Source organism: Bos mutus, chromosome 2 (assembly GCF_027580195.1).
Source record: "Bos mutus isolate GX-2022 chromosome 2, NWIPB_WYAK_1.1, whole genome shotgun sequence".
NCBI classification, from domain to species: Eukaryota; Metazoa; Chordata; class Mammalia; order Artiodactyla; family Bovidae; genus Bos; species Bos mutus.
In genome coordinates, this window is record NC_091618.1 from 10,963,293 (window position 1) to 10,983,585 (window position 20,293).

Consider the following 20,293-nt stretch of genomic DNA (forward strand, 5'->3'; position numbering starts at 1 on the left):
ACCGACTCAATGGACATGAGTTTGAGCAGGCTCCAGGAGTTGGTGACGGACAGGGAAGCCTGGCATGGTGCAATCCATGGGGTTGCAAAGAGTCAGACACGACTGAGCAACTGAACTGAACTGAGGACTCACTACATGCTAGTGGGAGACAGAGAGACAATAAGACACAGTTCCTGCCTTCAGGGAGTTCTGACACAGTCTGGTGCAGTCAAAAGAAGACATTATATGACCCTGACACAAAGCTTTACTTTTCTGAGTTTGGGTTTCCTCACTTTGCAAACGTGGTCAGTAACATTCTATTGTTAGTTGGAGAGAAGGGGTAAGACATGCAAATATGATAACAAGACTGCATCAGATTTGAAGACCAATGGTACAAAAATGTAGAAACAATGTGTTGAGGAGTTAAACAGTGGTAGAGCTTATTTACAGCTCAGTTGAAAAAAGCAATACTTTCTGTAGGAAGTGGCATTTTTAAGCTTTCATTCAGACCACAGTTACTAATAAAGGCATTAATTGCTGGGCTAGAGTTCAGTGGCCAGAGATTTGCAGAGAGAAAGGCTTGAAGATCAAACAAGGAACATGAAGGTGGTAGGTGATTAGGCTAGAAAAGATATATTGAGGCAGATCTTGGCAGATATTGAATGGCAGTGTAGGGGTTTGACCTTCATTCTGTGCCTGATGAAATACTAGTAAAGTTGATCTAAACATTTGACATTACAGAGTATATTTTAAAAGTAAAAGCTGAACCTGACATATTTGAGGAGGGTGACTTAGAGGGGAATTCAGTAAGGAAGATTTAGTCAACAAGGGCATGTTATTGGCAGGATATTTTGTTAGGTGGCACAGGACAGAAGACAAAGATGTCAAGATGTAGGCCCTGTCCTCAAGGAGCTTATAATCAAAACTCATGTCCACAGAAAAGTACAACACAAGGTAGACTGTAATAAGTGTGATAACAGAGCCCCAGCCCAAGGGTCTGAGCTTGGCTGAGAATGAGGTTAATTTACCTCTCCCAAGAGTCTGGAGACCAAGTCAGACTTGGGAAGCCCCAGAGGGGCTGTTGGAGGTCATCCAGTCCACTTGAGCTCCTGCTGGGATTCTCTATCCCTAGTAAACATTAACTTTGAAACAAAAAGTGGAGCTCTGAAGAAAAACTGTCAAGAGGCTGCTGCTGTGGGAAGTAAATAGAAGAAGATAAAGTCAGCTTTGAGGTGCTGGTAGAAGCGACTTCTCCCAAATGGAGAGTGGAAGGCCAGGAAATGGATGAGATGGGGAGGGAGAGTGTGCCTAGGGAGAGGAAAGATGAAAACAGAAACTAGGGGAACACCCATGTTCCGGGAGGTGGGAGGAGAAAGAAGAGTCAGAGAAGGAGTGGCCAGAGAGAGAAGGGAGGGGGGGGAACAGTAGAATACCTTATCACAAAGTTTTTAGAAGGGTGGGGGGGATAGAAGGCAAGGTGGGAGGCCCCAAGGGAGCAGAAGAGGGGAAACTGCAGCAACAGAGTTTGAGGTTAGACATGAAGTTGCCAAGGAGATTCCAATGAATGAAGGCTTCTCCAGAGACTCCACAAATAAGCTGTGTCTGGTACATTCTAAGGTGGAACCTTCCCGGAGGCCAGAAGAACAGGGCTGTGTGCTCCAATCTCCAAAGATCGGGCGGTCAGCTCTGTAATTAGCACTACCTCTCCTAACCCGAACCAGTCCCTCCAGGAACCGAAAAGCTGAAGAACATACTTGGGAGGGATTTCACACCCATGTGTCTCTGGCCCAGCCCGGTGAAGTCCCGTTTCATCATGCAGCTTTAGTGACTCTGCGGGGCTGTCACTCTCATCTGGTATTGCCAACATTCTAACTAAAGCCTCTTGCAAAAGTTTGCAGCATTCGCCGGAGGCTGACTACAGCTCCCAGAATTCCCCGGGCGCTTTCCGGTGCCGATTGGCTGAGCCCCAGGCTCCTGAGGGCGGTGTTCCCCCGCCTCCCCGGGAAACAGGCATCTGATTGGCTGCGGTGCGGGGGCTTTTGTGTCCCCGCCCTTCCCCAGGGACCGCAGCGGGCAGAGAGGTTCTGCTGGTGTCAGAGCCCGGCAAGCGCTGGCAGTTCCGAGGCGGAGATGCTGAGGAGCGCTGGGTTCGCTAGCAGCGCTGGCCACTGCGGACTTCCGAGGAGCTCCGGACCGTGAAAATCCCTGCGCCGCGGCCAATCCCGAGGTCATTCACCCCTCCAGAAGCCAGACAAGCGGATAGTCCAGCGCAGCGGCGGCCGTTCCCGGATCCTGGGCTTTCGGAGCGTTCTGGAACCCAGAGAGACACCCCCGCGGGCTCTAGAAGCTCCCCTAGCGGCCCCCAGTCCCGGCTTCCTGCGCGCGTCTATCTGAAAGCCCCTCGGGTGCACGGGCGGTCGCCGAGCCGCGTCTGGGTCCTGGCGCACACCATGATCGTTGCGGACTCCGAGTGCCGCGCGGAGCTGAAGGGCTACCTGCCCGGGGCCGGAGAGGTAAGCAGCGGCCGACGCCACTCTTCCCTCGAACCCAGAGCCGCGTCCAAGGTTCGGGTTGTTGCGAGCTGAGTCTGAGCCGCCCCCTCGGCTGGAGGAGGGGGAATGGAGCGCGTAACCCGGAGTGGGGTTGCATCAACTGGCAGCCTCGGCCCCCTCTGCCTCCGCCTCCTCCCCACTCCCCGGAGCTGGGGGCGGGGGTGGGGTAGGGATTGTAGAGCCCTCCGCGGCTCCCTCAGACTCCCGGCCAAAGAGAGGGGAGCCTTCTCGAGGTTATCTTGGGTTTGGGCCCTCGTCTAGGGAGTGTTCAAGTCCAGGCAAATCCCGGCGCAGCGGCCGGACCACTCCTCCTCCCCGCCCCCTTCCGCAGATCCCTTCCTCTAGGCTGGGGCTGGAGGAACCGTTTCTAGGTAGGATGTGTACCGGCTCCAGTGCCCCCGCTCGGTGATGGGAGTACTTGGGGCTGGCCCACGAAGGTCGACCCCGTCCCTCCCCCCCACCTGCACCCCCGATTTGGACTGGGGGCGCGGGAGCTCCGGGGCCTTGGCGGACTGCCGGGTATGCCGCGGTGAAAGCTCGCAGAGGGGAAAAATCCTGGCCGCGGCTCCCGAAGCCAAGCGCCGATTTGGCTGTGCCCTACTAACTGATCTGACGTCCCAGAAGTTTGTTTTGCAGAGACTGCCTTTACAGTAAGGCTGGGAATACGGCTGCATCCAATCTGACATCCCCCTGCCCCATTACCATCACCAAGGACCATGAACATCTTGTTTATTACGCACCTACTGGATGGCAGGCTCCGGTTCTGCCTTTTCTCTGAGTCCTCAGGACTTAAACTAGCAAAATATGAGCTATACAGTTACCTCTCATTTAGGGGATGAGGAAATTGAGGCCCAGGAGGGGCTGTGGAGAGGCTTCCTTGGCTCACCCTGCAAAGCAGCTCATTATTTTGCTGTGGTATCTTTAGGATTTCCCAGTGTGGTTGGCTCAGCAGGGAGTTTTGCTTGTTTCTTTGGTTTCCAGGCCTGGAGCCTGGTGCAAGTGTCTTACTGGGTTTGTGAGTCAGACCTGTGCTAGTCCTGAACTGTGATCCTGGGAATAAATGGCTGCACTTTTCTGAGCAGCTTGGTTTCTGGGGGGTCCTCGGTTTTCTGTTAGCTTGTCACCCCCCTGTCATGGTTTAGCAGCCCAAGTGGAGGAAGGAAAACTGCTCCTGCCTCTTCTCAGCTGGTGACTTTGACCAAGTCATCTTACTTTCTGAGTCAGTTTCCTTCTTTGTGAAAAAAAAAAAAAAAAAAAGGAAATAATTTTCTTTATTGAGAGCACCTGGGCACTAGAGCAGGCGTGCCACGGGTTCATGTCCCCCAGCCCTCCTACTTTCTTGCTCTGTGACCTTGGCCAAGGGATCCCTTCTCTGATCAGCAGCTTCCTTCCGTCGGGGTTTGGCCCTGTCTCAGAGGGATTGTTGGGAGAGTTAACTGAGAAGACGTGCAAAGGCCAGTGCACAGTGCCTGGAGCATAGCAACTAAGTCCTGCGTCAAACACGCTAGGTATTGTTAGAATGTGGCCACAGCATGTATTTCCCCTTCCCCAGAGTGTCTCTTGCAAGGGGGTGTCTGAGCCCACCCCTCGTGCCTGAGGCGAATGTTGGCTCATCTCTCTTTGGGACAGCATCTGGGAAGTGATATGGGGAGAAAAGCGAGCTCCAGGTGGACTGGGCAGACTCTGAGGGTGGGGCATTTAGATGGAAGCTTGCTAGCTGTCAACATCAGATGGGGCTGGGGGAATTGGTATGTCAGACCCCTTTCTACATATTCTTCTCTCTCAGGAAAAGTGGACCTTGGGAAGATGTCTGTTTTAAGCAGAATCTTTTAGAAGACGGTAGGGTGCTGAACTTACAGAGCCCTGTGCCCAAGCCCTAAGGGAAGCTAGACAAGTACATACAAGTACATACAAGGAATGTACAGTCCCCTCAACTCTCATACTGTGACATACACTCTTTCACCAAGTCAAGGCCTTCAGACTCTTCACTCTAGTACTGGTAGTGTGTTCTCAGAGCCCTCCTGAGCTCTTGAAACATCACTGCTTCAAGGAAAGTCTTTCCTTCCCCACCTTTGCATACCTGCTTCCTGTCCCCCTTCTTCACTGCAAGAGCTGTTATCCCAGTTATAGTGTAGCAGTTGTGTAATCAGGCATTTCTTGTCTGTGTACCTTGCTAGACTGGAAACACTGTAGGCCCCATCACCAGCACTGTTCTTAGCACCTAATAAGTGCTCGTAACTATTTGCCCTTGTTGGCTTAGCTGACCCTTGTGAACTGTGCACGGGCTTTGAAGTCAGATCTGAGCTTGCCTGTCTGGAATAGGTCTCCAAAAGAGCCTCAGTGAGCTGTCTCTGAAGAAGAGATCAGTTCAGTTCAGTCGCTCAGTCGTGTCTGACTCTTTGCGACCCCATGGACTGTAGCATGCCAGGCTTCCCAGTCCATTGCCAACTCCCAGAGCTTGCTCAAACTCATGTCCATGGAGTCGGTGATGCCATCCAATCATCTCATTCTCTGTCATCCCCTTCTCCTTGTGCCTTCAGTCTTTCCCAGCATCAGGGTCTTCTCCAATGAGTTGGCTCTTTGCATCAGGTGGCCAAAGAATTGGAGCTTCAGCTTCAGCATCAGTCCTTCCAATGAATATTCAGGACTGATTTCTTTTCGGATTGAAGAAGGGATAAGAAGACCTGTTTCCCTCCAGATGGTTGTGAGAAATCAGCCAGATCATGGTGGGGAGATGAGTTTATGGCACCACTCACATATGCCTCTCCCAAAGGAGGACTCTGACTCCCTCTCAAGTGTAAACCCAGGCAAGTATCTTGAATTCAGCAGCCCATGGGGAGGGGAGTCTCTACCCATGCCCAGCTGGCAGAGTAACCTCGAAGGAGTCTGTAACTCAGTCCTGGAGATGGCAGGCCTACCAGGAATAAAGACTGAGGCTGATCCGGGTGGCAGACAGAACCCTTGCAAGCCAGACTAAGCTGAATTCAGATCTTGACTTGGCCACTTGTCAGCTGTGGCTTAACCTTTGGAACCTTAATCTTTCCTTGTGTGTAGAAGAGACCTCTACTCCCACTCCCAAACTGATGAAGATTCAGTGCAACCAGTGTGCTAGTGTCAGAGTTAATATGAAAAGGAATTGTGAGTCGACGCGTAAATCAGGAGCCAGGCACGGAGCGCTGAAGTGATTGATCCTTTCCTTACAACCATCCTGATGCCTTCCTAGTTGAGTGGCCACCCAGCTAACTGACCTCAGTGTTCTTGCTGCCCTGGGTGGTCCTCTCAGTTGAAACTCATTGGTTTTTCCTCTGCCCTGCCCTAGCTGTGTTGCCTTAGGTGGGTCACCTGCCCCACTCTGGTCTCCCTTTCTTCATCCATATAGTCAGGGAAGGGATCTTGCCTTTATCAGGTGTGTGAACATGGATCCTGAGCCACATGTGGCTATTTAAATTTAGATAAATTAGATTTTATTGAATTTAAAAGTTTTTTAGCTGTACTCGTCGCATTTCAAATGCTCGGCCCATGTATGTGAAAGTGTTAGTCCCTCAGTTGTGTCCAACTCTTTGCGACCTGATGGACTGTAACCCACCAGGCTCCTCTGTCCACAGCATTAAGGCAAACATACTGGAGTGGGTAGTTGCTCCCTTTTCCAGGGGATTTTCCCAACCCAGGGATTGAACTCGGGTCTCCTGGGTTATAGGCAGATTCTTTACCGTCTGAGCTACCACAGAAGCCACCAAGGAAGTGGCTTGGGGCTACCATCTTTATTGGACAGTGCAGATAAACAATATTTATTCATCATTACAGAAAGTTCTATTGGACTTGCTGTGCTAAGTACTGGGTTCACAACAGGGAACTTGAACCAGGGTGTGCTCTCAAGGTATGAAACAGCACAGGATAACTAGGGCTGTTACTGGGGCAGTGGATCCCCTGGACATGTGGACAGGGAGAAGGAGCGGCTCACTCCTGGTGAACCCCAGAGCCCTGGGCCACTGAGACCTTGAGAAGTTTACAGAATGGGAATCATTTCTGCAGTTGAGGAAATCTGATTTGTATCCTAACCCTGCTACCTCTTTCCTGGCTGAGTGACCTGACCTCTCTGAACCTTATTCCCCATCTGTAAAATGGGAACTCCTCAAGTTCACATGAAATAAAGGCTTAGCCCATGGCAATCAGTGTTGTTACCTACCATTATTATTGACTTCCTACCCCAGGAAATAGGGGAGGGCTGGTTTGGAGGTGTCATTTCTTGGCGGTGGGCCTCTGCTCTGTCCACTTCCTCTCAGGTTTGGGGTGTCTGGGTTGGGGAAGCATGCAGAGTATTGGAACTCTGGATTAGAATCTACTCAGTCCTGCCTTCAGGGCTCTGAACTTTCCGCTACCTTTGCCTGGAATGCTGGGTCCCTATATCTCTATAGGCCCTTTACAGGCCCATCAACTCATTTACATATTTGATATTTAGATACCAGCTTAAAGGTTGTCTCCTCAGTGGCTTCCCCTGTCTGGGACTGGAATACTGCACATACTTCTCCACCCCATTATACACTCTCTTATTGCTCTTTTACTCTATAGAATCTGTGATTTGAAATCCTATTCATCATTTGTTTAATTGTCTTTCTCCTTTGTAAATTCTGGGAAGACTAAGATTTTGTCTTTTCACTCCGGTACTCTTGCTGCCTACAATGTAGTCATAAGAAATATTTGTCAAGGGACTTCCCCGGTGGTCCAGTGGCTAAGACTCCATGCTCCTGATGCAGGGGGGCCTGGTTTGATCCCCTGGTTAGGGAACTAGATCCCACATGCCACAACTAAAGATTCCTCATGCTGCAGCTAAGACCCAGTGCACCCAAATAAATAAATAAATATTTTTAAAAATTTTCTTTCAAATGAACAGATTAATTCTGATTTTATCTGGAAAGCATTTAGCACAGTGCCTTATACTTGAGAAAGCAATCAATGAATGGAGTGAAACAATGGCCCTCCCTGGCAAATTATGCCAGGCCTCGCCCAATTAAATTAGAATTGCTGGGCCTTGGCATTGGTATTTTTTAAAAAGCTTCTCAAAGGGATTCTACCTGTACAGTTTGGGTTGAGAAGCCCTTGTTTGAAATAACAATGAGGTTAATGATCACTGACTTGCTAAGTGCTTGCTGTGATAGAGGTACTGAGGTAAGGCCTCTACAGGCATTAACCTCATTAAATCCCCATGACTACCCAGTGAAAGTAGGTACTATTATTACCCCATAATTTGGAGAGGAAACTGAGGCTCACATCGCTAGCAGATAATAGGGGGTGGACTTGTCTTTTGAGCCCAGGCACTTTGTGTCAAGAGCCCCTATCTTTTAAGGGTACTCTGCTTTATTGTCCAAATCATTATCATCATCTTCACTGAGCCAATAACGTTGGTAGATCCAGACCTGTCACTTAAAGATCCACAGGCCTCGGTTTCTTCCTTTGAGAGCTCCTGGGGCAGACTTTAGAGAGGGAGGGGCTTCCCGAAACTGTTCTCTGTCCCTCCCTACCTAGTACCCTGGTGGGCCCTCCCTGTCCCCCCCACCGACCCCCCCAGTTCCTTCCTGCCCTTCCCCACCACACCTGGCTGTGGTTTTCTGTCTGTCCTTAGGTCGCCTGAGGGGGAGGCCCAGTTTGTGGAGTCAGCAATCCTTATCTCCCAGACAGAGCTGTTAGGCTTTTTCTCTTTGGTGAGGGAGGAGGAAAGCTGAAACAGGAGTGCTTGGGGATTGTGCTGGTTTCTAAGCTAGACTTGGACCAGCCTGGTCTGGTAGATCCCAGAAGTATGGGTGCAAAGGACCTGAGCAGTCAGCCCAACTGCCTTCTTTGTCCAAGATTAAAGCTCAGAGAGTCTAAGTGACTTTCTCGGAGTCACACAGCAAGTTAGTGGCAACAGAATTGGTACTCACACCAGGGACTTTTGTACCCTTGTTCTTTCCTTTTTGGTCTTTCAGAGCCCCAGAGCTCTGCCTCCCTCAGGGGGCTTTTCAGTTCAGCCCCTCAGACCTCCCCACCTCTTTGCAACCCCATGCACCGGAAGCACACCAAGCTTCCCTGTCCACCACCAACTCCCGCAGCTTGCTCAAACTCATGTCCATTGAGTCGGTGATGTCATCCAACCATCTCGTCCTCTGTTGTCCCTTTCTCCTCCCACCTTCAATCTTTCCCAGCATCAGGGTCTTTTCAAATGAGTCAGTTCTTCACATCAGGTGTCCAAAGTATTAAAGCTTCGGCTTCAGCTCCAGTCCTTCCAATCTGTGTGTGAGGGGGTGGCTTTTAGCTATGTGAAAAGGAAGGTTCACTTATAATCCTTAGTCTCTGGACACCTGGGGATTAACACTAAGTCTAGATTTGTATGAGGAGGGGTGAGTTAGGGGGACATCATCTCTGTTTAGTGAGGATATGACTCTGGCTTGGATAAACTGTTTCTAAAGCCAGTGCTGACAACCCCCGCTCCCAACCCCTGCTGCCCAGGTACCAAAACAAATGAGTAAATAAAATTGGTGGTTTCCATAGAGGCTCCTACACCCACGTCAAGATACAGCTGCTGCCATCAGCGTTGCCCTCCACGTAGCTCTGTTTTCTTCATTCACAGACTAGTGTGAATTACCTGGCCCTGCTCTTCACAAAATGTAATCTGGAAATATGGAGACCTAAATCAGACAATTAGAAGGCGATGCTTTCAGAAGCAAAAGCACTGGGAATTGTGGGGTCACAGATGAGGTCAGAAGAAGGTGCTCAGACCCTGGAAAATGGAGTTAATTCTACAAACATGTGACCACTGAGAGGGATCTGAGCCGCTAACTATCTGGAAGGCAGTAGGAGGTGGAGGCAGGATTTTAAGCCAGTTGATGAGGTTTGCACTTGAGAAAGTTTACTCTGGCTACTGAAAGTTTGCCCTCCTTAGGGCATGAACGAGGCATGTACCAGGGCCATGTACTCACTAGATCTCCTGGTCCCCGAGGTGGGGTTGCGGGTGGATGCTTTATTTATTCATTCATTCTGTTTTCTTGGGAGAGGATGGAGAAGGGGCCAGGGCTGTGGAGGCAGGTAGACCATGGGTGAGGCAGTGGGTGGTGGTCCAGACAGGGGACAGTGGTGTCCACTAGGTGGTGATGGATGAAGAAATGACAATGAAGCTACATCATAGGAATCTAGGAGGCTTGGTAACCTGGTTTCAGGATATAAACAAGGGAGGTTCTCATACAAGTTCTCCAGGGGTACCAAAAGGCGGCCTCCTGGGAAAGTGGCTATATAATTTCCTTTACCCCAGCCCCTGCAACCCCACAGGGGGACTCCTGGGTCCCTTCCCAGTTCCTGAAGAACTCAGCCTGTGGGGTGAGCTCTCTTGCTTGTTTACCGTTTCTCTACCCACCAAGCTGGTCTATATCTCCACCTGACTCCCAGTGCACCAGAAAGGTGAGTCACATCAGAAAGGTGTGGGGATTTCCTTGGTGGTCCAATGGCTAAGACTCCACACTCCCAGTGTAGGGAGCCCAGGTTCGATCCCTGATCAGGGAACTGATCCCACGTGTCACAGCGAAGATCAAAAATCTTATGTGCCTCAACTGAGACCTGGCACAACCAAATAAATAAATATTTAAAAATAAAATTACAGTTCAGTGTGGCGCCTCTGGTAAGGAGAGAGAACTATCTTCTTAGTCCTCCCTTTTACCTCTGACTGACCATGATGTGTTTCCCTCAAGGAGCAGAGGGAGAGCCGGGTCCGACGAGGCCCCCGAGGGCCCAGCGCCTTCATTCCAGTAGAGGAGGTAAGCTTGGAAGGGGTTAGGATGGTTTGGTCCCTGGAGGAAAGGACATGGGGCGCTGAGTAGGTGGATAGGGTTTTCTGGTCTCTTGAAATTGCAGCTTTGAAACTACCTCTTCAGGTTGCTGACTCATGTAATCCACAAAACAGCTCTGCTCCAAGCAGGCATCTCAGCCCCATTTTACTGGGAAGAAACAAGCTCCGAGAGATAAAATGCTAATAACACAGCTAGGTAATGAACAAACTTGTGGTTCCCAGAACAAGACTTGTTTTTCCTTAAGAAGGCAGAACTATATGTAGTTATCTTCTCACCCTTGAATGTACATGTATTAAAGTGTTTTTTTTCCAACTTCAAATGTAATGAATGTTCATTATTTTAAAATTTCCAGTGTTTCAGAAAACTTCAGTTTCTTGTAATCCCAACCCCACTGAGATAATCACTGTTAACCATTTGCCACTGTTTCCCAGACTTCTTTTCATTCGGAGCCAAGGTCATAGTTTGTAACATGATTTTGTTAGTGTTGTTCATTTGGGGAGTTGGTTTTCTTTTTTTCATTTGATTGTTATGTTTTGTTATTTCACATAATACATCAGAGACATCTTTCATCTACTGAGTCAGATCATGCATTCATTTATTTAACAGGTGTCTGTTGAATGATTAATCCGTCAGGCACTGTTCTAGGTGCTGGGGATACAGATGAGAACAAGACAAACAAAACTCCTTGCCATCACAAAACTGCCATTCCAGTGGGGGGTTTGTGGTGGGGAGAACTTCAAAACACACACACAGACAAATTAAAAAATAATCGTTTCCTTCTTTTCCTTTGGCCTTCACTGAACAAAGACAAACTTCCTTGTCCTCCTTGCCTTCCTAAACGTGTAGGCCAAATAGTTAATGAGCTGTTAACAAATGTCTAAACTCTCCAGTTTCTTTCACCCCTTGTAAATGGATGAAAGCGCCCAACCACCTGCTGTAGCCCAGAATGTTACACTCAAATATTCTTCTTCTTTTTTTCATTGATAAGTAACTACTCTTCTTCTGTAACAGAGGAAAGAAATAGTCTTTGAACTTAATTGGGAATTGAATCCTGGTTCTTCATTTATCAGATCTGTAACCTTGAGCCAAGAATGAAACCTCTCTGGGCCTTGATTCTCTCATGTGTCAGTGGGGGAAAATAATACTATTCACCTCACAGGAAATTGGGAAGAACTGATGCGATAATATAGACAGGGAAAGCTCTAAACTCAGACCCGGCGAGGAGAAAGCACTCAAGAAATGTAAACTGTTTTGCATCTGCTTCCAATGACTGCATTGCTTTGAACCATTACTACCAAGGGCCCAGGTTCAATCCCTGGTTAAGGAATTTAGATCCCACAAGCCACGTGGCATGGCCAAAAAAAAAAAAGAAGCTCTATGAAAGTAGGAGAAGCTGTATTCTAATCTCTGTGCCTGAGTCTATCTAACTTGGAGAAAATAAGTCTCTAATTTCATAGTTTTGAGAATTAAATGAATCAATATATATAATGTGTTTGAATAGTACTTGGCACATAGCAAGCATTGTATAATTATCGATTACAATTGTATAAAGTGTCCAATAAGTATTTGATTAATCACTTAATGAAATATCTTTTCCTCCGCTGATCTCCTTTTTGTTGGACATGGTGGTTGTCTTCAGTTTCTTGCTATTAAAATCACAATGAAGGCAATGAATATGTTGGTTTCTCTGGTGGGTAGGGCACGAGGGAGTCACCCTTTGCTCACCTTTGCTTGGCAGGTCCTGCAGGAGGGAGCTGAGAGCCTCGAGCAGCACCTGGGGCTGGAGGCGCTGATGTCCTCGGGCCGGGTGGACAACCTGGCCGTGGTGATGGGCCTGCACCCGGACTACTTCACCAGCTTCTGGCGCCTGCACTGCCTGCTGTTGCACACGGATGGGCCCCTGGCCAACTCCTGGCGCCACTACATCGCCATCATGGTGAGCTGGTCTGAGCCTGACTTCCGTAGGGGTGGGTTCATTTTGGGGTTCAGCCCTCAGATCTCTTTGCTTGGGGCTTGATTCCACAAACAGGAGAAGAGGAGGCTTAGAGCAGAGCCCTAGCTTTATCTGACCCTCCATTGAATTTTAGATTTTTTTAAGTAGGAAATTTAATTTTTATTAAATTTAATTTTATTTTATGTCAGAGGATCATTGCTTTACAATGATGTTTTAGTTTCACGTGTACAGCAAAGTGATTTAGATAGACGTTTATCCATTCAAAAAGACACTGTCTCACTCAGGACCACCCAGCCAGTGGCAAAGCTGGGGTTAGAACCGAAGTTTCCTGCCTCTCAGGCAACAGTGAGGCTTATGACGTTTCCCTCCATGGGGTGCCCACCCCGAGCAGGGCACAGGAAGAATAGGGTGACCTGGGCTCTGTCCACCACCTCCAGGCTGCTGCCCGCCACCAGTGTTCCTACCTGGTGGGCTCCCACATGGCCGAGTTCCTGCAGACTGGCGGTGACCCTGAGTGGCTGCTTGGCCTCCACCGCGCCCCTGAGAAACTGCGCAAGCTCAGCGAGATCAACAAGCTGCTGGCCCATCGGCCATGGCTCATCACCAAGGAGCACATCCAGGTGCAGCGGGCAGGGAGGCGGGTCCCCGCGGGAGTGTGGGCTGGCATGGGGCTTGGCAGGCAGCCCAGGGCGAAGCAGCTGAGCGAGTCTGGCCTTGCCTTTCCTCTCCAGGCCTTGCTCAAGACGGGCGAGCACAGCTGGTCCCTGGCTGAGCTCATCCAGGCCCTGGTCCTGCTCACACACTGCCACTCACTGGCGTCCTTCGTGTTCGGCTGTGGCATCCTCCCTGAGGGGGACCCTGAGGGCAGCCCCGCCCCACAGGCCCCTTCACCCCCCAGTGAGCAGAGCACACCCCCCAGCAGGGACTCGCTGAACCACTCCGGGGTAAGTCAGGGGCCTGAGTCTTTCTGGGAGAGGAAGCTGGGGGCCTCTGGTCCTTGGGTAGAAGACAGTGCCTCCCTGTCTGCAGCTGCTTCCTTATCACACCCTGAGAAACCTTAGAAGAGTCTTTTTTTTTTAAAGTGTATTTATCTATTTTTGGCTGCACTGGGTCTTCCTTGCTATACCCGGGCTTTCTTTAGCTGCAGCCATGGGGGCTACTCTGTCACAGTTCGCAGGCACTGGAGTGCTAACTCGGTGGTTGTAGCGCACAGGCTTAGTTGCCCTGCAGCATGTGGAATCTTCCCAGATCGGGGATCGAACCCGTGCACCCTGCATTGGCAGGCAGATCCTTAACCGCTGGACCGCCTGGGAAGCCCCAAGTCATTTGGCTCTGAAACTGTTTCCTCATGAGGAAGATGAGGATAAAGACTCCTTCATAAAGGGTTGTGAGCCTGAGATGAAATAACCATGTGACTGGCTTCAGCATGGAACCCCTGGGCTCAAAGTAGCTGGCTTTTAACACTGTAACAATACGAAGGTTGCCTCTCATTCGGTAAAGTGGCCTTGTTTGTGTGTATTTTAAAAATACAGATACTTTAAAAAGCCCTTTCCTGTGAGGGTAGCTGACCCTCAGAGAAGACCTTTCTGTTCTATAGCTGCTTAAACATTACTTCCGGAAACACAGGCCACGTGAGCTGTCCAGCACAGAGAAGGCACTGGGCCTTCATGATTGCTCAGAAAGGCCCTGCATGTGAGAAGGACGTGTGGGGTTTCTGGGGTCAAGGGAGAAGGGGCGAATGGTCACCGCCGGGTCATTCCTACAGGGCTTTGAGGCCGCCCGCGACGTGGAAGCTCTGATGGAACGCATGAGGCAGCTGCAGGAGAGCCTGCTGCAGGATGAGGGCGCCTCGCAGGAGGAGATGGAGAGCCGCTTTGAACTGGAGAAGTCAGAGAGCCTGCTGGTGACCCCCTCAGGTACAGGTCACAGGCGTCCAAGCTCAGGGACCGCCCCTCCTTGCACCCTCTCGCTGGGAAGCTGGCGCCTTCGTGTTACTGCACCTCGGTAGCCACACCCAGCTACCCCTTCCAAGAAGTTCTGAGCATGGGCTCTGGGGTCAGGCCTGGGTTTGAATCCTGGCCTGCTAGCCTTTCTTCTTTCTTTTTGGCCAGGCCATGTAGTATGCAGGATCTTAGGGATCTTAGTTCCCTGACCAGGCATGGAACCCATGCTCCCTGCAATGAAAGGCAGATTCTCAACCTCTGGGCCGCCAGAGAAGTCCCTGTTAGCTTCTCTGGCAGTGTGACCACTGATAAGTCACTTGCTGTCTCAGGTCCCAGTCTCCTCCTCCGTGAGGGATTCATGTGTAGGGGAAGTGAGGCAACAGAAGCAAAGTGCTGAGCACAGAGCCTGGCCCAGGGTAAGCGGCTGCATAAGTAGCCACTGTTGTTAGGATTGCTGTTCTTATTACTGGGGGCCTTAGCCCCTGGACCACGGGTCTGATTTACCGCCTCCCCCAGGCCTGGCTCCTGCCAAAGTCCTGGTTCCACTCACTGTGGCGAGGGGCATTCTTGGGCCCCCTATTCCACGTTCCCCAGCACCCCCTCCCCATTGATGATTAATGGGGGGTGGAGGCCTCTGTGATCCGTGCCTTGGCTTCACTGTGACCTCTTTCTGACATCCTCAGTGGACATCCTGGAACCCTTTGCAAACCCAGATATGCTGTGCTTCGTGGAAGACCCCACTTTTGGATATGAGGACTTTACCCGGCGGGGGACTCAGGCACCCCCCACCTTCCGTGCCCAGGTAGGTTCTCCCTACTGGTCTTAGCATTGCTTTTTTAAAATTAATTAATTAATTTTTTTTGGACTGCTCTGGGTCTTCAATGCTGTGTACATGCTTTCTCTAGTTGTGGTGAGCAGGGCTACTCTGTTGGGGTGTGAGGGCTTCTCATTGCCCAGCACAGGCTCTAGAGCACAGGCTCAGTAATTGTGGTTCAGGGACTTGGTTGACCCACAGCATGTGGGATCTTCCCAGACCAGGGATCGAACCCATGTCCCCTGCTTTGGAAGGTGGATTCTAAGCCACTGAAACGCCAGGGAAGTCCCAGCATTGCTTTACAAACAAGCAGGATTGGGTAGTTTGTGTGATCAGTGATTTGGGCACCTTCTCTCCTTCAAGATTCCATGAAGAAGTGGGAGACCCTGAAGGTGAAAAGACCCATCTGGGTCCTAAGCTCAGGGGATCCTGACCACAGGAAGGAAGTCATCACCAAGCTGCATCCTCCTCAGCTTCTCAGGTCCAGACCAAGCAGCGGGTTAGATTTGTTGGGGTGGAGAGAGGCATTATGGAGATCCCAGCTGTGCTGCAGAAGATGGCGTCTCTCTGGCCAGCCTCGGGCCCCAAGGATTCTACTCATTGACCGACCCCTTTCCATGTTTCTCAGGATTATACCTGGGAAGACCATGGCTATTCACTGATCCAGCGGCTCTACCCTGAGGGTGGACAGTTGCTGGATGAGAAGTTCCAGGCAGCCTATAGCCTCACCTATAACACCATTGCCATGCACAGTGGAGTAGATACCTCCGTGCTCCGCAGGGCCATCTGGAATTACATCCACTGCGTCTTTGGCATCAGGTGAGTGAAAGTCCCCTCATCCAGGCATGGTGTACCGCAAGCCCTCCATCTGAGCTCACAATTGTTTCCTTTTTCTTTTTGTCTTTCTTTCCCTTTTTTCCTGCCTATACTGTTCTTCAAATCAAATGTATTCCTTGGCTGATTATAAAAGATAATAGCCATCCTCAGTTCTTGAAAGTCTTTAATTCCACCCCCAGGAATAACTAGGGAGATTACACACACACGTATACTTACGTACATACACACACATATACATACAAAGAGAGTTATGTCTGTAGTTCCATTCCAAGTAGCAGTTCTTCTCTCATTAAAGAATAACAACAGAAATGCCCAATGGTGAAATTCGATTTTTAGTAAATTTAGAAAAAAAGAGATAATGAAAAGAAGAAAATAAAAATCATTCATGATCCCACCTGCTCTTACTATTGTCAGGTATTGGCTTGGTCAAAGAGCTCATTTGGGTTTTTCCGTTAACAACTTATGGAAAAACCTGAATGCATTTTTTGGCTAACCCAAGATTTCACTGCGTGGGCTGAGCTGTGCTTTATTGGCCCGTATCCCACTGGCCAACCTCACTGACAAGTGTCCAATCCAGGAGAAGCCAAGGATGATGGGCATCTTAGGGTGTATATGTGGCACGCTGTGGTCTCCCTTGCTGCCCAGCTTCCAGGTCCAGGCTGCTGCACTCTGCAACATGGCCCTCGCTCCTAAACCTTTGTTTACCACATCTGCCCTCTAGTCTAACACCGGCCTTCCTCGTCCACACTGATCTGTGGTGACTCACTGGCTCCCTGGGCTGGGAGGGACAGAATAGCTTCTAGACTTGTCACCAAGGTGCTCTTTGACTTTGAACAAGCTGACTGCCTTCCATAGGCCTCAGTTTGCCCATCAGTAAAATGACTACCAACTCCTTTTTCCCTTTCCCTCTTCCTTCTCTAGGGTAGATATTCACACTGATCTCCTGCCCCATCTTCCACGTATGGCCCTAGCTGTAAAGTGGTGACTGGAACCAAGCTTCTAGCTGCTTCCTACCTTCTGCCTTTTCTTGCCACTCTCTGTCCCCCTTCTGCAGGGTGGGCCTGGGGGAGAGGAGCTCTGTGGGAGCAGACGTGTGAGTGATTCTTTCTGGGTCTTTCCATCCAGATATGATGACTATGACTACGGGGAGGTGAACCAGCTCCTGGAGCGGAACCTCAAGGTCTATATCAAGACAGTGGCCTGCTATCCGGAGAAGACCACCCGAAGAATGTACAACCACTTCTGGAGGCACTTCCGCCACTCAGAGAAGGTGCGGCTCGTGGGGGAGGAACAGGATGGAAGCCTGCGGAGGAGGCGAGGGCTCGGGACCCAGCGAGGTCCTGACCTGGGGATCCATCCTGCGTCTCTTCATGTCTCCTGCATCGGCAGGCAGATTCTTTACCACGAGCGCCCCCTGGGAAGCCCATTTACTCACCTGTAAAGTGGGTATCCTCAGTGGCAGCCGGAAGGACCTGGGTTCAAATCATAACACTATCACTTGGGAGCTCTGTGATCTTGGGCAGGTCATTTTGCCTCTCTGAGCTTGTTATCTTGACAATAAAAATAAAAAAAACTGCCTGCATTTCAAGGTCATTGGGAGGATGAAGTGAGAAAATGAAGGTAAACCTCTGATCCCAAATAAATGCTCAGAGGTAGCTGTTGTTTTTCACTTTCAGGGATAAAGAGGTTAGTCATGATCAGGATAAATGTGCTTGAAATTCTCCCACAGTCCTTGCACCAAGTTATTCAGAGCCTTAGGAAAGGGAAGGATGAAATGGGTGGTCAGGGATGATGGCACTCTGGGAGGGAAGGGGATGGTGAGGAGTGACATGAGTTGCCAACAAGCCCTCGTCTGTGCCCCCAGGTCCACGTGAACTTGCTGCTGCTGGAGGCCCGCATGCAAGCCGCCCTGCTCTATGCCCTTCGCGCCATCACCCGTTACATGACCTGACTCACGTACAAGACCTGCGCCTGGAACAGCTGACCGTGGGGGCATCCTTCTCGCTGCAAGGACTCTGTTTGGAGACAGACCCTAATCTCTTCCTGTCCCATACCCACCTACCCTACTGTGGGGGTGGGCCTGGGGTGTGACGTGCAGCCTCCCAAGCCACACCCTCCTTCTCACTGGAACGGACAGGACCAGCGCACTGACTCTGGTATCTCAGCTCTGCCTCTGGGGCGTGGGGGGCTGGAAGAGGACCATAGCGGATTCCCAGGTGCCAGCCCCTTCTAACCGCCCTTACCCTCAGAGGCCAAGGGCACAGGAAGGAAAATGGACTGAGCGTGGACTTATGTGCCAGCAGGCGGGGGCCCAGGCAGCACGAGTACTTTGGCCTTCCTGGCCTGGGAAGTCCCTGGCTGGCCCCCAGGGAGAGGGGCAAACACCTCCAGGGACTGACACTCCAAGCGGCTTCACCTCTCCTCCAGCTCCCTCCTCCACAAGATTTCATTACCTCCCACCTGCCATTCACCCATCAATGTGAAAATCAGGGTCACAGCCGGTCTGTGCATCCGGCTCCCCAGAAGCCCGTTCTGTCCAGCAGCCTACAGGCCCCTTGCTCCCTGGTCACACGAGTCCTGGTTCAATTCCCTTGACCCCCTTTGCCCTCTTACCCTTTTCTCCACCAGCTGGTGGAGTGAGGCCCCAGGAGAGAGACCAAGCACATCAAGCAAGTAGATTACCTCTAGAGTTCGAAGTCTCTGTTGGTCATTTTGCTTTCAGAAGAGGAGGGAGTATTATATGATAAATTCTCTGTGTTTTGGTTTTTTGTGGGTGAGGTTCTTCGCTGCCCACCCCCAGAGCCTCAGGCAGTGTCTGAGAGGAGAGCAGGAGTGTCTCCCCAGAGCTGACCTACCTGGCGGATGCTGGCACCCCATGCTGTCTCATCTCCCCTGGCTCTGCCACAGACATTTGCCAAAAAAGTGAGCCTTTCCAGGTGGTTCCAGGGGCTCAGGGAGACAGGCAGGAGACCCCAAGTTTCTTGTGTAGGCCCTGTCATGGCCAGGTTAGCCCCATTTCCACAGTTACAGACTGAGGGGTAAGACCACATTTTGTGGTATCTGGGCCTTCATTCAGGTTCTGAGCCCAGCCTGCCAGCAGCCAGCTGCACGCGTTGCAGGATCCCGAGGGCCTCTGGGGATTTTACACACACACAACACACACACACACACACACACCGCCTGCAGTCAGTCTCTCCGGGCTACCTGCCAAGGACCTTCGCACCCCCATCCCAGTTTCTGTCCCTTCTCGGTTGCTTTTAGGTGGATCCCTTGGAGGCAGAAGCAGCCAAGGACTGATCCCAGGTACTCTGTGTAGCAAACAAACTGTGAATTCTGACTCCCCTTGCCCTTCTTCCAGCTGTAGGTGCCTCCCCTCTGATCGCCTGGGAGGGGACTGAAGAAAGGCAAGGGCCAAGATGCTGCTACTTCTGACCCTCCTCTCTGGGGCAGGGCAGGAGAGGAGCCTGGTTCATTGTGCCACATTTCATACCCGTGCAGGCATGGGCGAGCGACTGGCACCCCTTTCCGGCCTCAAAGCCCTCCCTGCAGTGAAGCAGGGCAGGAGGGAAGAGGCCCCAGCATTGGGGTTTGGATTCTAGAGGGGACGTGATGACCGTCAGGGTCAAGTGCAGAAATCTTTGCCTTTGCTACCATTTCTGTATGATGAGAAATAAAAGTTCACCAAGGTTTTGTTTTGTACTTCTTGTTAATGGGCTGTTTTTCCATTTCCTGGGGGTCATGGTTCACCTCTTAGCATAAGCAGGGAGCTGCGATTGCATCAGGGACCTGACCTAGCAGCCCATACCCTGCTGAGCACTCGTGCCCGGTGACTGCAGGGTTGGGAGTGGTTGGCACTCAAAGTCTACTTTTGTCCCTTGGGTGTCCAGCCCTGCCACCCCTCTGTGGCTGGCCTGGTGCTGTGGAATAATAATGGCTGTGTTATTTTTCTCACTCAGCCGGGCCCTGGGCTGGGTACTTGGAGGTCATTTGTCTGAATCTGCAGCAAAATCTTTCAAGAGAATCGAGACTCATGGATCAAGTGGCATCACTGAGGCCAAGTCAGGTCAGTGACTGAGCCAGGATCCCAACTGGGGTCAACGTGATTGTGAGGCCATGGCATTTCACCTTGCTGTTTTCCCGCTACCGAGTGCCTCCTGAGGCAGAAGGAGGATATGTGAGAATTTCTTGGGGGACCCTCTGTTTCTCCTGCCCCCTCACTTCATTCTTCCTGGCTTCTCACCCCTCGGTCCCTCCCCAGAACCGAGGAGACAGGCATGAGGAGTTAGTGTGACTCCAAGTTGTGCCCGTGCCATTTAGTGGTAGCTGTGTGACCTCGGTCAATCGTCTTAGCTTCTCTGGGCATCAGGAACTCCAGCAAACTTATCAGAAAAACCACATTA

The 20,293-nt window shown here is 50.7% G+C and overlaps 1 protein-coding gene across 2 annotated transcripts; it reads left to right on the forward strand.

Annotated features, from left to right (window-relative positions):
• Positions 1 to 1,993: 1,993 nt before the first annotated feature.
• On the forward strand, positions 1,994 to 19,585 carry SESN2 (sestrin 2). 2 transcript variants are annotated; one of them, XM_005895921.3, is made up of 10 exons: positions 2,001 to 2,492; positions 10,247 to 10,312; positions 12,084 to 12,281; positions 12,737 to 12,919; positions 13,031 to 13,243; positions 14,065 to 14,215; positions 14,926 to 15,044; positions 15,685 to 15,875; positions 17,019 to 17,163; positions 17,758 to 19,585. In XM_005895921.3, exons 1-10 carry the CDS (start codon positions 2,430 to 2,432, stop codon positions 17,842 to 17,844), a joined length of 1,416 nt encoding a protein of 471 aa, XP_005895983.1. In that variant the 5' UTR covers positions 2,001 to 2,429; the 3' UTR covers positions 17,845 to 19,585. The 2 variants fall into 2 exon arrangements, with proteins under 2 accessions (XP_070240007.1, XP_005895983.1); XM_070383906.1 differs by lacking the exon at positions 13,031 to 13,243 and having other exon boundaries at positions 1,994 to 2,492.
• The last annotated feature ends 708 nt before the right edge of the window (positions 19,586 to 20,293 follow it).

Excerpts from the sequence above, each read along its gene's own strand:
- SESN2 (XM_005895921.3), top strand. The coding sequence starts at position 2,430 with ATGATCGTTGCGGACTCCGAGTGCCGCGCGGAGCTGAAGGGCTACCTG. Across the intron at positions 10,313-12,083 it reads CCTTCATTCCAGTAGAGGAG|GTCCTGCAGGAGGGAGCTGA; the intron begins GTAAGCTTGGAA and ends TTTGCTTGGCAG. Across the intron at positions 12,920-13,030 it reads TCACCAAGGAGCACATCCAG|GCCTTGCTCAAGACGGGCGA; the intron begins GTGCAGCGGGCA and ends TTTCCTCTCCAG.